The 16,423-nt window shown below is 50.0% G+C and overlaps 1 protein-coding gene across 1 annotated transcript; it reads right to left on the bottom strand.

The window, feature by feature from the left end:
- Positions 1 to 3,871: 3,871 nt before the first annotated feature.
- LOC144752016 (protein shisa-1-like) lies at positions 3,872 to 15,961 on the bottom strand. The gene is made up of 2 exons (XM_078639977.1): positions 15,107 to 15,961; positions 3,872 to 4,861 (listed from the first exon to the last, which is right to left on the bottom strand). The coding sequence occupies exons 1-2, from the start codon at positions 15,387 to 15,389 to the stop codon at positions 4,323 to 4,325; spliced, it is 822 nt and encodes a 273-aa protein (XP_078496103.1). The 5' UTR covers positions 15,390 to 15,961; the 3' UTR covers positions 3,872 to 4,322.
- Positions 15,962 to 16,423: the final 462 nt, after the last annotated feature.

The following is a 16,423-nucleotide window of genomic DNA, read 5'->3' as shown; positions in this document are numbered from 1 at the left end:
CACTACTCTGCATCTGGTGGACAAAAGGAAGCTGAACTCAACACATAAGCATGCACGCACGCCAGCGAGGCACACAGGATGGGCCAGGCTGCACACTCACTACATGGTCCAAAACCATGCTGCATCGACACTTATAGTTTTAACGCCATACAAGTACTTTCTTTACAGGCCGGGTTGGTTTGGTGCTAGGCTCTCTTGGGCTGCCATAGCCATGACGTAAGTGTTCGTGACTCTTGGAGTGGCAGGGGGGCGGCAGTTCTGTGGGTTCGTAGGTTCTGGGTCAGTTGTTGGTTTGGGATGCATGGAAAGGACTGTGATTGAGGGTCATGGGAGCTCTCCGACTTGCACAGCCATGTTCCTTGAACGACTGGTTAGAAGACATGGCCATCGTGGTGCTGGTCTTGCCAACAGCTAGCCCTACAGGAGGGAGGCGCAGAGGTGAAAGAGTTGGGGAGCACGTGCAAAGACAGTGAAGAGGGAGAATGCACCAGTGGTGGTGGGGGTAGACCTACCACCGCAGATGCTCATCGTGGTAAACTCTAAGGGCCTCATTTATGAGGCTGTGCATCACTTTTTGTGACACCAGTGGCGTAAAAAATGCGCCTTGTTGCGCCATATTTACAAAGTGACGCATCTAGGAAGATGTGTCACTTTGTAAAACCCTGCGCCACATTATACCTGGCGCAGGTATAATGTATGCAAGGGAGCGTATTGACGCAAGAAAGGGTCGTAGAAGTGACGCAGTGAAATCTATGTGATTTCACTGCGCCACTTCTAGGACACAAACGCGTCAATTTCTTATGCCTGCCTCACAGCAGGCGTAAGACTGACGCAGGCCCTTTGACATGGGACTTCGCCATGTGAAAGGATTCATTGCTGGAGTTGCGTCACTTTTGTGACACTCCAGCAATGCGCCACTTTTGCGCCATACAGATAGGTCAGAAATACTGTCGCAAGGAGGGCGCAGTGAAAAGTGACGCATTGCTGTTTTCATGCAGCGATGCGTCACTTTTCATAAATGAGGCCCTAAAATGTCTGGTCCACCCACGAACCGGTCCAATTCCCAGTTTATGCTCCAGGCAGTGCATGCAGACCCTACACAGGTGCACGGACGGTCCACTTTTCCCAAACCGGTGTTAAAACAAACTTAATTGTTCCAGTGTATAAAAAACGTGGTAAACTATCAAAACGAGACTCCTGCAGGCTGAGAAGCCCAATAGATAAGGAAAATGATTCATAAAAATAATTCTCAAACATATGAATTATTGGACAATGAGAATATCTATAACCCCATACACAGTGGGTTCAGCAGGTCAATGCAATGCTAAGGGAATGGAGGAAAAACTAGGATATGTTCTTCCATCTAAATGTGTCCCACCAAAAGGCATCCTACTGCACAAGTTAAACGGCATAAAACATTTCTCATTCAACAAATAAGACATTATGTGGCGTTGTTAGGGTCAAGCCTTATACAATAGGATACTTTTTGGCGGGGGAGGTTTCATGAATAAACCCGTGCTTTAAACTGTAGCACAATGGATACAGAATTTGCCATCGAGAAGCAGATGCCACTGTTCGCATCCTTAGACTTTACCCAAACATTCGACTTGGTTCATCACAAAATTCCTTAGAAGTAAAAAAAAACAACAAAAAAAAAACACACAAACCACACACATTCTAACACCCCCCTTCCTCCCCCGATTTGTTGACAATTACTGGCAGTTTATACAAGGACTATAGAGCCCAAGTCAGGGTATGCTAAATGTCTCAAAGATAAAAGGGTTCTCTAAAATTAAATATGTGTGTCAGGGCTCCATCCTGGCCCCACTTCGGTTTAACTTGTACACCGAGCTTCAGAAAGCTTCCAAAGGTGCCCCTCTGATACTCAAAGGCCCTACTACCCCTGCTTGTGGAGGATTTAATTCTAGGAGCTTGAACAAAATATGCCCCACAGCTTCCACTGGACCCGCCCGTGGGACAAATATGACAATAACTTTCTAAAAATCGATCCATCAAAATCTGAAACTCTTACAAACATCTCAGAGCACCACTAAGCAACCAGCGACCCTGGAACTCATCCAGAGGACAGCCATAGCAAGGCACATGGACCCCCAGAAGAATATTACAATTCAAGGAGGAATTTGAACGTGGAACCAGTGATCCAAGAAAATAAATCGGGGGTACCCTGTGCCATGGAGCAGAATTCGGAGGATCCACCAGCAATCTATTGACGGTGTCTCTCTCAAGGCGCCGTGGGAGGCGGGAGGCGAGAAGAACCACACCCTCACACACAACCAGCACCACTGGGCGTCCGGCAATCAGTGGTTGCGCAAATAAAAAAAATAAAAATAGATATGCCCCAGTTGAAGAAACTCTCATGCCCCCCCCCTTCTACCCAATAAAGAGACCGCTCAGCATACAAAGTCAAGTCCTAATAAGATTTTCAGAACCCAATCACGTAGAAACTGTGTAAAGTTCACAAGGATGTAAAACTGGGCCATTTATTGAACTAAATGGTTACATCAGTACAAACCAAATTAGGTGTGTGAGCTGCAGCACAACTCACGAGCTAAGAGCGCTTTTAACCAATAAATGCCAACAATCCTCAAAAAAAATAAAAATAAAGGTTATCTGGCCCGAACTCGTGAATCAAGGAGTGCTGCCAATCTTCGAATATCACATAAATTAGAATAAAAGGGAAGCTTTTCTTGGCAAGCAGCAACACCCTGCAATTAAACAAAGTTCATGCCAGAAGACAGCACATTTCTCTGGCCACCTGCATATCCATAATCCCTTCGTATTACTTTGCAGAACATATCGGCCTAGTCACAAACAAAACAGAAGGGGGGGGGGGTGGGGGGGAGGAGGACGCTATGATCTCTGCATCGACTTCTGTCGCGTGTTGGCCATCTTCTGTAACTTAGTCTTATATATACCATGAATTCCACCTTCATGGACTTGGCCACGTGCTGGCCATGTTCTTGAACTGCAATAAAATCTATGAACCACGACAGGACAATTCTGTTCCATTTGACTGCGATTGTCTGCAGTTACTTACTTTATCTAAACACACTGATGGCAGCCCAGGGGCACCCGACAACCCCCCAGCACAGGCTTCAGAGGAGCGGCAAGGGTTAACTTCATGGTGGCACTTAATGTGCTCCTTTTATCTAAACAGCACAAAAACAGTAGGCATAGTCAGTGCCAGCAATGGAAATCTATAAGTTCAGGTACTCCTGATCCCAGAGTGCCTTTGTTCTGAGGAGCCCAGTACTCTATTGAGTGCCAGTGCAATGCCTTCCAAATTAATGTTCAGGTACTTTACAAGACAGTGCATCCCCCACTGAGAGAGAGACTGCTGTCACTCATCCATCAGCAGATGCCCAAGCCTACTAATAAAAGCCAGGCTGCAGCATCAAAACTAGCAGTCACTGAAAGGCCCTCACAGCATAACATTGATAGAAACTACAAATTACACTACCAAACGGGCAACAGTTGTAGAAGGCATACCTATAACCCCTTTCTGCACAGATTTGTTTTAATGTTTATTTTTATTGTCTCAAAAGTCTGACATCCAGTTAAAGCCACCTCTAGACAAGGCCTAAGATACCCTAGCTCCGATGGGGTCTTTCCCGGTTCAACTTGGTTGTCAAGTGATGAAAACTGTGTGTGAACTGTATCTTTGTCTGATGCAGCACAGCAAGAGCAGCTGTAATCAAGAATTACCCATTACACTGTGGGGTTTCAGTAGGTGTGGGGGAGAAGGGGGGGCGATTAACCTAAAAGACTTGCCATTTACACATTCTAGGTTCACTGGGAAACTGGTTGCATTGAGCAGAACCATTCCAGTTAGGTTGAAAGGCACAAAACATTAACCAATCACTTTTTTATTTTTCGGCTCACAAAATATTTGGTAAACAAAGTGCATGTTACAAAAATTGAAGGTGCATTTTACAAAAATGGTATTTTAAAATAAAAAATTAAGTCTAGAGCTCCTTTGCAGAAGCAATCCAACGGATCTTTTGTCCAGTAGTCCATTGTTAAAAGAATACCTTTAAAAAAATACTACAAGTTCATACAAAGAGTATTAAAAAAATATTTCAGACTCAAGAGTCTTGCAACGTCAGGAGGCTCATATGTAGCTTTTGGTCCAATGTCAGGGCGTGGGCGTCTAGTTTCTGCCCGAATGCAAACAGCTTAATTGTGCTTTCTACAAAATGGGGGTACCAGCTAAATTCTAGCAGTTTCCCCTAACCTGCACATGCCAAAGATAACCAAAATGTATCCTTGAGTAGATTGTAAGTCATTGACTGCCATGAGGCTCAAAGAGCAACTCCGGGGTACATCCTCTGCTCACAGTGCATGGAGCCAGCGGGGTAGTTGGACGCCACTTGACCATATATAGTTCTGCCATCCGTGAATGGTCCAGAGGTCATCAAGATTGCATGCTCACCCCCTGGCATATAGTTTAAGTATGGTGACTGCATATAAGGCTGGCCAGTTGACGGAGGGTGCAGGAACTGGGCACCTTGCGGACATCCCACCAAGGAGAACTGGGCCGCCGCTGGCATGTACATGTTGATGTTCTCTGGTCCTGGATGACACATGGTGTTCTGAGGAGGCCGCGTATCCAGTGAAGGGCGCATCACCGAGCTGGAGCTCGAGCTGGAGTGTCGGGACGGGGTCCGGTCTGAGGGAGGGTCCGCCTCCAGTAGGCGGCTCTGTATGGGCGGAGGACCGCTCTGCAGTCCCTCTTCATCCGCTTTGATGCACTTGCAGCAACAGATGCCGACGAGCGAGCCAACGATGATGAAGGTGACGAAGACACTGCCCACTAGCAGGAAGGGCAGGTACATGGGCACTGGAAGCAAAAAGGGAGAGAGTTAGAAATTATAATCAAGCAAAACAAGGCAAATTCATACACCACAGTAAACAAGTTGGCGCCCATGAAGTGAGGTGCGCAAATATTTACAGCATCACTTGTAACTGCAAAAGTTGTTTATTGTCATCATATCCACAGAACGAATGTAATACAACAGTGTCACAAATTGCCTTAGCCCCAAATCACTTCCTACTATACGCCCAGAAGTTCTTACATTCAAAATATAGAGAGACGGGTTCACTTTCGACCCAACTCAAATAGAATGCTGAAACCGGGGCCTGGGACGAAACATTGACTCAATGACATCCATCTTCGCGCTTAAAGGGCTACCCCAGAAGCACCCCCATAGAGAGTAAGCTAGGCCAGTTTATTTTCCAAAAATGTTCGCACATTAACTTTATCAGCCTTTGGAGCGATGGAGTAGCTTAAGAGTGGTCTTCCATTTGGAACAAAAAACATCCAATTACTACTCCATTCCTTTCTGCAATTCTCCCACATGGCACACCGATGACCGCGGCATCAGGAACGCCCAACCATTGCCACTTGACTGGGGAGCTGGGCTTTATGTACTAAAGTAGTGACTCATCACAGACGCTAGACAAAGCGAAGCACAAAGAAGGTACCATAACCACCCCAAATGGAAAAAAGCTGATACACATTCCATACTATGATTGAGAATGTCTTATCCTCAACAGGTAGTATCCTTCTCTCTCTCTGGTGCAAGGGACCTCAGTAGGAATGCTCTACTACTTACTGGTAATCTTCATTACTACTAATTCTAGTCACAGTAATCCTGCCAATGTTGGAGACTCTAGATGCTTTGCCCACATTGGGGTAGTCGCTGAAGTTTCTCAAGTTTACTCTTCAAGAAACCAGATGCAGACCACGAAAACTTGAACACCTTCCACGCGGTATGAAATATCTACTTTATTTGGAAATGCCTGGAAAGTTGTGCAGTGAAGAAGCTTTAGCCGCCTCTTAGTTGAAAACAACCTACGCGAACTACAAGCAGGTTTTAGATTAGTAGTGGATGCACTTCAAATAGTAGATAGCAACAGCCTTCCCTCCTTGCTCTCCTCCGACTCTCAGCTGCATTAGTGGACAATGTCAATCATGCCTCATTGATGGCTTGAAAGGGAAGCAGTGGCATCATTTTAAGCCAATTTAAAATTCGGCTGGCCAACCATTCGCAAAGAGTTAAAGCAGCGAGATCAATTTTCAGTCCTTCATGGCGCATCCTCTCACACACTAATCTGTGCACGGAACCCATCACATGCCCGCTAAACAATCTATTCTCTCAATCCATCTGTATGCCAACACCCACCAGCAGTCAATGGTCTTCTCTTCGACATGCCGCCCGTGGGAAGATTGTAGGAGATCTTCAGCCTTGAAGCTCCTGCACCACTTTAAGCCAAAACTCCCAGAAACCCTGCGATTTGCCCCACAAATGGGTACAAGAATGGCTCGCCTGCAAGCCAGTTATCAAAAACACAAGTCTTTAAGATTTATCAGAGACAAAAACCTGAACGTGCATGGCCACATCAATGCACTAGTTTAAAGCACCCTAATGGACTACCAGGAATCAAATTCCTTCTCCCTACTGAAGAGTTCAAAATCAGTTGTACAATTTCTTACCATCAAGGCTTGATTAAGATAACTCCCTACAGCCTGACATTCCCAAGACCCACATGGCTCAGCTAAAAACTGCCTTCAAGCTGCAGCCAGACTAATAAGCAGTGCCTGAATATCAGACCACCCAACCCCCATCCTCCTCATCTTCAGCCGGCTTCTAATTGAAGTTAGAAGCTTATTCAAGATGGCCAGTGCTGTCCACAAAGCACAACAAGAAGAGCCCCAAACTATCTTGTGATGCCAGCTCACTCCGATGTAAAAGATTTCAAATGTTTGAGCTAGTCTTAGCACAAGTAACACACTATAGCGAAGCGTCTTGCTCACTTGAATAAGTGAGCCCTGTCCCAGGTAGAGCAGTGAGGAGATCAAACTCCATTCCCTTCCTAAAAGCATGAATCCCGCCTATGAGGGTGATCTACCATGGTGATGCCACTTCCAAATATGTCTAGCCCCACCTCTGACGGATGCCGAGAAGACTATCAACATGATTCCAATATGTATCCAAAACTTCACCTCAACTATTTCAACTCAATATCTGCACCACTGCTCACCAGAGTGCTAATCCGAGTCATGCTTTCGCCCCTGTATTTGCCCACTCACTCCAACCTAGCTACTCTTGCCCAGCACAAGGTTCTGCCCTTTGAGCTTTAATGTGTAGCCGCACTGTTTAATACTATTTTTTTTTTTACGGTCTTCTTGCTTCTGTGTAAAGCGCACAGCTACCTTAGGGAGTCTGGTTTATGCTATAGAGAACCATAACATAAAATAAGTTAGGTTAACTTATGAACATTTTGAAAGAAAAAAAACCTGCAAGCATCATGGAATGCTAGCCATGCCCACTTTGGGATGCTTGCCTGGTTCTAGCGTCCAGCAGTCTCCTTCCTGGACTATCCAAACCATTGAAAGTCAACTACATGGTTAAGGAAGAGTAGAACTAAGGGTAATGAAGGTTACCAGTAAACTATCACGACATCACCTCTACATGCCCAGTCCCAGTTGTTACTGTGTGAGAAACACAAAAGTTAAATTCCAGCCTGGAGTACAAACAGAAGCCCACAGAGAGCCACCAACACTAAGGGACTATTAATGGCCATACAGATCTAGGTCAAATGGAATGGAGAACAGAGAGACAGAGAAAGCTTAAGAGCCAACGTTCTAAGGAAAGTAATAATGAGTGATGGTATGTGAGGAAGTTTAGGTGGCTATGTGATAAAGTTCAGAGATTTTGGCGCCAGTTTTAAATTTCAAGAAGTGAGTGAATGACCAGTGAGAAGGAATACAGAAAAGATTTTCAGGAGGGAAACTAAAGAGATTCCCCGTCACCAATGCTTCGCCAGGGCTCAGCTGACACCTCAATTTCTGTCCATTGAGCATGAAACATGCAAAGGGAACCTTTTCTCAAACCCTTTGCAAAGGACCTGAATGCAGCAAAGAAGCCTCAACCAATTGAAGAAATGGCTGAAAACCACCACTGGAAAGCATCCAGAGACTTCGAATAACCCTTTAGAGGAAGGTGTGTCAAGAATTCCACATTGCCATAGCTAGGTGATCTGGAATCCCCCCCCCCCCCATTTCTCACCACAACTCTTTCAACCCCGAAAACTGAAGGGACCACACATCTACCACAAGATGTTCTCCACTCTCACCACGCCTCCTTTTTATTGGGACATGGGTAGGGGCCTTTATTGCTGAGGTTTAAGGGTAGGCGTGGATGCGCGGGGTCCAGGTCAGAGCCTACATGAGGCGCCCAATTCTCAGAATGGCAGTCGACAGTCCTCATTAGGAGGACTAATGTGTATCATCAATGCGATTCAGCTAGGAGGGAGAGAGTTTGCTTCAATTTTCTCAGGTGTTGCTTTTGTGTATTTATTTATTCGCCCCAAAAGCTACATCTCCCAGTCCACATGGTGGGGTTTGCGGGCAGTGGGTGGTCAGGGTCTGCCTGGGTCGAACCATGTGAGCTTACAGGAGGGTATGGTCTAGGGTAGGACCCTTTGCCCCATCTGGATGCATGCCAATACACAAAATGACAGATTTGCAAACACCACAAATAAACAGTGAAAGTCACAATATGATGTGCAACAATATCCCGTTTATTTCAGTGTGCCATTTGGGATGTGAAGGCACTTTTATTGCTCTCCATCATGTTCTACTAATGCAGAATGCGTTCCTTACCAGGACGTCATTTCTGCCAAGGACACCCAGCACGGTTTTCACCCACTGTGGCTCGCCAGCCTGAAAATATTATAACTGGGTGGGTAATAAGACAATAATATGCTGCTCCAAACGTATCAACCACTGCGGTATACCCAACCTTGGATGGCAGCGTAGAGTATGGATACTGTAGGTCTGGGGTTAGTTTCCATTACCCTGAGAAATGGAACTTGTGACTTCTTTATGTATTTATGGCCTCTTAGCATTTTCCTTGGCCGAACATGGGCACGTTGCAAATATTACCTTTGCTGCCATCTTGTTTTCACCCTCTCCGGATGCAAAAGCATCATTTTGAGTAGACTGGATGAAGGCACTGCCTTGTTTGTAGGTGCACCAAACTACCTCGTTCAGCGCCTGATCATACACAGACTCAGGCAACAAAAGAAGTGCGCTTCATTCGCCAGGCTAACCCTCTACTTCCGCTTCTCTGGACTCCGCTGGCTCACAGTAGCCAATAGGATTCAGTACAAATTGCCAATCTTAGGGCAGTGCATCTCATTGGGCCTCGACACAAACTACGATGGGGGGGGGGGGGGGGGGCGATTTCTCCTTCAGAGTGTCGGCCTCCACAGCACAAGAGACGTCGAGAGTTACAACAACTGACCCTGGGCCCCAGCAGGAAACACAAGTACCCCCGCTCCTGGGTAGATAACCTGCGGCCTGACCCCCGACCCTGGCTAGAGAGGCCTGCATCAAAGGAGCGTCGAGCGCCATCCAAGCCTGGAATGTCTCTCACGACTGAACCCCCCCCCCCCCCCCCCCAAAGGAAAACACGACGTGAAACCATACACCGAGGACCTCTCAGATAAAGCAGCTCGTTTTCAACCAACTTCGTGAGACTGTCAACCCCGGATGCCTCAACGGAGGAGGGGCGGGTGGGGGCGACACCCCTGGCCATCTCCTTCTCATAGGGACAGACTGTCACAAAAACCTGCCATTGCACACTCCCAGCATCCAACAGTGGCGCGCCACCCCCAGCCAGCCACCAGAGGCGCACCGCCACCCCCAGCCAGCCACCAGAGGCCGCACCGCCGCCCCCAGCCACCAGAGGCCGCACCGCCACCCCCAGCCAGCCACCAGAGGCCGCACCGCCACCCCCAGCCAGCCACCAGAGGCCGCACCGCCACCCCCAGCCAGCCACCAGAGGCCGCACGGCCCCCCCCCCCAGCCAGCCACCAGAGGCCGCACGGCCCCCCCCCAGCCACCAGGCCTGCTCCCACACTGAGTGGGCACCAGTGCCACATTCACCCGCACCCTTACAAGCACAATTGCTACATTCCCCAACAAAGCTCCACAAATGTACCCCAAAACTCACTAGTGGCCAACAGCGTTGCATCCCAGCAGCCACCAGCTCCATTCCCACTAGGCTCTCAGCAGCCACCAGAGAGGCTGTCCTCACACACTTCCAGATACCAGAGAAACCAGCCCCACTAATGTAATGCATTCACCAGATAACTCCATGCAGATTCCACTGCCCACTCCCAGCAGCCACCAACTCCACTCCCACTAGGCTCCCAGCAGCCACCAGCTCCACTCCCACCAGGAACCCAGCAGCCACCAGCTCCACTCCCACCAGGAACCCAGCAGCCACCAGCTCCACTCCCACCAGGAACCCAGCAGCCACCAGCTCCCACTAAGCTCCCAGCAGCCACCAGCTCCACTAAGCTCCCAGCAGCCACCAGCTCCGCTCCCAGCAGCCACCAGCTCCGCTCCCAGCAGCCACCAGCTCCACTCCCACTAAGCTCCCAGCAGCCACCAGCTCCACTCCCACTAAGCTCCCAGCAGCCACCAGCTCCATTCCCACTAGGCTCCCAGCAGCCACCAGCTCCACTCCCACTAGGCTCCCAGCAGCCACTAGCTCAGCTCCACTCCCACTAGGCTCCCAGCAGCCACCAGCTCAGCTCCACTCCCACTAGGCTCCCAGCAGCCACCAGCTCCAATTTCCACTAGGCTCCCAGCAGCCACCAGCTCCATCCCCACTAGGACCCCAGAAGCTCCATTCCCACTAGGCTCCCAGCAGCCACCAGCTCCACTCCCACTAGGACCCCAGCTCCATGCAGACTCCACTGCCCACTCATAGCAGCGCTGCATTCCCACTAGGCTTCCAGCAGCCACCAGCTCCATCCCCACTAGGCTCCCAGAAGCTCCATTCCCACTAGGCTCCCAGCAGCCACCAGCTCCACTCCCACTAGGACCCCAGAAGCTCCATTCCCGCTAGGAACCCCCACACTTCGATACCAGAGCAACCAACCCCACTAATGCATTAACCAGATAACTCCATGCAGACTCCACTGCCCACTCATAGCAGCGCTGCATCCCCACTAGGCTCCCAGCAGCCACCAACTCCACTCCCACTAGGACCCCAGCAGCCACCAGCTCCAATTTCCACTAGGCTCCCAGCAGCCACCAGCTCCACTCCCACTAGGTTTCCAGCGGCCACCAGCTCCATTCCCACTAGGTTCCCAGCAGCCACCAGCTCCACTCCCACTAGGTTCCCAGCAGCCACCAGCTCCACTCCCACTAGGTTCCCAGCAGCCACCAGCTCCAATTTTCACTAGGCTCCCAGCAGCCACTAGCTTCAATTTCCACTAGGCTCCCAGCAGCCACCAGCTCCACTGCCACTAGGCTCCCAGCAGCCACCAGCTCCAATTTCCACTAGGCTCCCAGCAGCCACCAGCTCCATCCCCACTAGGACCCCAGAAGCTCCATTCCCACTAGGAACCCTCACACGTCGATACCAGAGCAACCAGCCCCACTAATGCATTAACCAGATGGATCCATGCAGACTCTATGGCCCACTCATAGCAGCGCTGCATCCCCACTAGGCTCCCAGCAGCCACCAGCGCTGCATTCCCACACACTTTCAGATACTAGAGCAACCACCCCCAGCCGAAAAATGCATTCACCACATAACCCCATGCAGGCATAACTGCTCACTCCACTGCCCACTCCTAGCAGCCACCAGAGCTGCAAACCCACCACATTCACAGCATCTCAGCATGCACCAGTGCAGCGCTGCCCCATGCACTCACTGCAGCCATCTGAGCTACACTCCTTGACATTGTGAAGACTCTCCCCCCTCCCCACCCCCCCCCCGGACACCTTCTACTCCATGCAACTTAGAACTGGCTGATGGAGTTGAGACAGTCATGGGGATCCCTTGTTTCGAGTCTTTTACACCGGTCTCCTTTGAGGAGACCTTTAAAGCCATTCTGGCTAGTAAATCTGGATCTCCTTTTGACCCATGCCCCCCTTTGCTTTTGCAGGCATCGGTGGAGGTTGTCAATCCTATTATTAACAGCATTATAAATTAATCGCTAGCCACGGCAGCAATTCCCACTGAATGGAAGCTTGCAGCAGTTAAGCCCCTCCACAAAAAGGCCCTAGCTGACCCAACGATCCTCTCCAACATGCGACCTATATTCCTGCTCCCCTTGGTGTTCAAACTGGTGGAAAAGTTTGTTAACAGCCAACTTACGAGCTTTCTGGAGGAGAACAACATCCTACATCCCAACCAGTCTGGGTTCCGGTCGAAACACTACCGAGTCTGCCCTGCTGTTCACAGCAGAGACCCTACGAATGGCCATAGACCAGGGAAAGAAGGCGGTCTTGATTTTATTAGATCTGTCGGCAGCCTTCGACACGGTCCCACATAGCATCTTAGTGGATCGGTTGGTGGCCGCAGGAATAGGAGGGACGGTCTTGGGTTGGCTTAGGAACTTTCTAAACGACAGACGCCAAATTACAGTTCTGGGCAAATTCCAGTCGGAAGCTAAGGTCATCAGCTCCGGGATCCCTCGGGGATCGAGGTTAAGCCCTGTTCTTTTTAATCTATATATGGTACCCCTGATTGAGCTAATTGCATCATTTCATATCAGTACAATATCATATGCAGATGACACTCAGCTCATCCTGGTACTGGATGGGGAACTGCCTGGGGCAGAGGAAAACCTGAAGAATTGCCTAACAGCTACATTTAAATGGATGACTGAGAATCATCTTAAATGCAATTCCGGCAAGGCGGAGATCTTGCCTTTTGGAAATCAAAATCTGTTTTCCCCGAAAAACTGGTGGCCTGACAATGCTGAAGCCCCCCTTGATACCATCTTGTCTGTTCGAAACCTGGGCATTACATTTGATGACCAACTGTGCTTTAAACAGCAAGCAGTGGCCGTAGCTGGTATGTGTTTTCACATAATTAAATCCCTGAGGAAGTTTTTTGATCATCTTCCTCTGTAAGCCAGAAAATCAGTCGCAGTTGCCTTAATAACTTCGAGGCTGGATTACTGTAACAGCCTTTATGCTGGAGTTAATAAGTCCGTACTCCATAGGCTATAGATGGTCCAACATGCTGCTGCCCGGCTGGTGCTACGTTGGCCCCGTAAGTCATCCGCGTCAGCTGCGCTCAAAGCGCTGCACTGGTTACCAGTTGGCAAAAGGATCTTATTTAAGATCTTGCTGATCACATTTAGAGCCTTTCAACAGCAAGGGCCTAAATATTTGTGTAACAGCTTTAAACTGTACCATCCTACCCGTTGCCTGAGGTCTGCCAGTCAGAATTTGCTAACCATCCCCAGATTTAGATTGGCCACCAAAGGAGGAAAATCTCTTTGTCTTGGGTGCTAGAGCCTGGAACAAGCTCCCACCTTACCTCAGGTCACTGTCCCATGAAACTCAGTTTAGGAAAGCTTTAAAGACTTGGGTGTTCTCTCTTACAGATGCGGCCTGCATAGCATTGGTGTAAAGTGTAAGCGTCTCCATTGGTTAAATCTCTTCCCTCAACCGTGTCATCTGGTTGCTTGAGCGCCAAGATACTCTGTGGGGTGATAGATGCGCTATAAAAGTGTCCCCTACATTACATTACACTTCTCACACATTCCAGATACCAGTGCAACCATTCCCACAGTCCCAGCACTGCTGATGTATTCACCACACAGGCCATGTGCTCACTCACTCCACTGCTGTTTCCCCACCACACTCGCAGCAGCCACCAGACTCGCATTCTCCACACACTTCCAGATACCAGTGCAACCATGCACACACTTACACTGCTAATGCACTCCCACATACTCCAGGCAGGCACAGATGCTAAGCTCCCAGAAGACGCTGCATCCCCCAATACACTCCCAGCAGCCACCCCCGCACACTTACCGCATTCAGCATACTCCTACCAGTGCCCGCATGTCAACCCCAGTAGTTCCCTTCAAACTCGTGGGCAGTGCCATGTTGCTCAGGGTCACCCACATTTCTTACAACAGAATATTTTAACGGCGCCTCGCCGGATTCAGGCAGCCCCACCTGTGGCTTGTCCAGCGTTACAATAACTACACATTTCGTAATGGTCCCATTGGCCCTTAAATTTTTTTTAGGGCTGTGTTCAGTTATAGACCATCTTACCCTCCCTCATATATACATTTAATTAATCTCTCAAACCCTTCAACCCCCAAAATGCTGCATTTATCACCGCCTCACTTGGGTTCTACCCATCAAAGGCCTCACTGAACACATCTTTCATCAAAACCCGTCACCAGCGTCCTACCTGCGTCTACTATCTCATAACAAGGTCTGATGCCCACCTTCCCCCCTCCAGTGTGCTTTTAATTAATAAACTCCATGTGTACATCCTCCTCACATGGACCTGCTGTGCCCCTCTCTCCCTCACCCGGACCCTTCTGTACCCCTCCTCTCCCTCACTTGGACCCTTCTGTACCCCTCCTCTCCCTCACTTGGACCCTTCTGTACCCCTCACATGGATCCTTCTGTACCCCTCTCTCCCCCCCTCCCTTGGACCCTTCTGAACTCTCCTCTCCCCTCACATGGACCCTTCTGTACTGGTCTCTCTCCCCCTCACATGGACCCTTCTGTATCCCTCTCCCCCCTCACATGGACCCTTCTGTACTCCTCTCTCTCCCCCTCACATGGATCCTTCTGTACCCCTCTCTCCCCCCCTCACTTGGACCCTTCTGTACCCCTCTCCCCCTCACTTGGACCCTTCTGTACCCCTCTCCCCCTCACTTGGACCCTTCTGTACCTCTCTCTCCCTCTCACTTGGACCCTTCTGTACCCCTCTCCCCCTCACATGGACCCTTCTGTACCTCTCTCTCCCTCTCACTTGGACCCTTCTGTACCCCTCTCCCCCTCACATGGACCCTTCTGTACCCCTCTCTCCCCCTCACATGGACCCTTCTGTACCCCTCTCTCTCCCTCTCACTTGGACCCTTCTGTACCCCTCTCTCTCCCTCTCACTTGGACACTTCTGTACCCCTCTCTCTCACTGTCCACAAATCTTACGTCCATGTCAGCTCCCACAGTTTACCAGCACCCCTCCGTATCCAGTATGGACCCCCCTCCGCACCTCCCCCGCGGCGGCGCACTCACCTGCGGGCGGGTAGGTGCTCCCGACCTCCTCCAGCTCCTCGGCGGGACCCTCGGAGTAGTCGTTGCTGCACAGGCCCTGGTCCAGCCGGGCCTCCGGCGCAGAGCAGCAGTAGCGCAGGCCGCAGGTCCCGCAGCAGAAGGAGGCCTCGGGCGCGTCGTACCTCTCGGGGCACTGGAAGCCCCCGCGCCGCTCCCCCGGGGGGCTCCCGTCCGCCCAGGGGTGGCAGTACTCCCCGGCCGCCAGCCGGAGCAGGGGGAGCAGCAGGAGGAGGGCTCCCTCCATGAGGGCACCGCGGGACAAAGCTCCGGTCAAAACTAAAACTTGCTCTAATCTCCTCAAGTGATGGGACTAAAATAAATACAGAAAATACAGCCGGGAAACAAAAACTGTGGGGAGGGGGCGCTACCAATTTAAAACTAACATAGCGCTCGAAAAGAGTTTAAAAGGATGGGTGATAACGCTAAAAGTAACTTCAACAATAGCAAAGTATAAAAAATTACAAGTGACTAAAACTAACCAAAGTGGACACTCACTAAAAGATTGGTTAAAAGTAAAGTAAATTAGAAAAAAAAAAGTTAAAAATCAGGAGGGCCACGCTGAATAAATAAACTCGAGCTTCCCCAAAAATCTACTCCATATACAGGAAACGGAGAGCGCGGATGCAAAACACGAACTCTTGAGGGGTAAAAATGTCGGGCTCTGCCGTTTTCCGTGAACAAAGATTCCAAAGTGTTGGGGAGCCAGGCCGCCGAGCCTCTCTACCCCCCTAGTCCTGCTCCGGTCCCTGCGCTGCTCGGGAAACACTCCGGACAGACCGGCCACTGTCTCAGGAAAGTCCAGAGAGCTGAATGAAATGTAGCACTCACTCCACGTGGACCCGCCCCCACTGCCCTGCCTAAATCCCCTCACAGCCCCCCACCCCCTGCTCGCCGGGATAGGCCCCTGCTAATGAGCACAGCCCCCCGCCCAATTAAAAACACATCCCTGTTTGTATTCAGGGGGCTTCTCTCCGCATTGTGTTGCTATTTGCCACAACCTTGCACAATTTCTGCGTAATCCTTTAAGTGGCTGCTCCGAGTGAAAAGGGGCCGCCGTTGACGCGCCTGGGCGTGTAATTGTGCATGTGCTGAGTGACACTGCGAGCCAGCCCGGCTTTGTGGCGAGTGAATGGGCCGAAAATATTCCACGCTGGGCGCGGAGAATGCATGGGGCGCAGAGGGGCGCGGGCTGAATGGCGCGGTTTGGGTAGAAACACGCATGCACATGTTACCACGCCGTGTACTCTTTTCAGGCTGTCAACACGTCTCTGTTTTAAA

Source organism: Lissotriton helveticus, chromosome 4_2 (genome assembly GCF_964261635.1).
Source record: "Lissotriton helveticus chromosome 4_2, aLisHel1.1, whole genome shotgun sequence".
Lineage (NCBI taxonomy): Eukaryota > Metazoa > Chordata > Amphibia > Caudata > Salamandridae > Lissotriton > Lissotriton helveticus.
The sequence above is the reverse complement of the archived record's forward strand: the minus strand, read 5'-3'. Positions and strand labels throughout refer to the sequence as shown.

Coding starts and splice junctions, on each gene's coding strand:
- LOC144752016 (XM_078639977.1), bottom strand. CDS start 15,389: ATGGAGGGAGCCCTCCTCCTGCTGCTCCCCCTGCTCCGGCTGGCGGCC. Junction 4,862..15,106: donor GAGCACCTACCCGCCCGCAG/GTGAGTGCGCCG, acceptor TTTTGCTTCCAG/TGCCCATGTACCTGCCCTTC.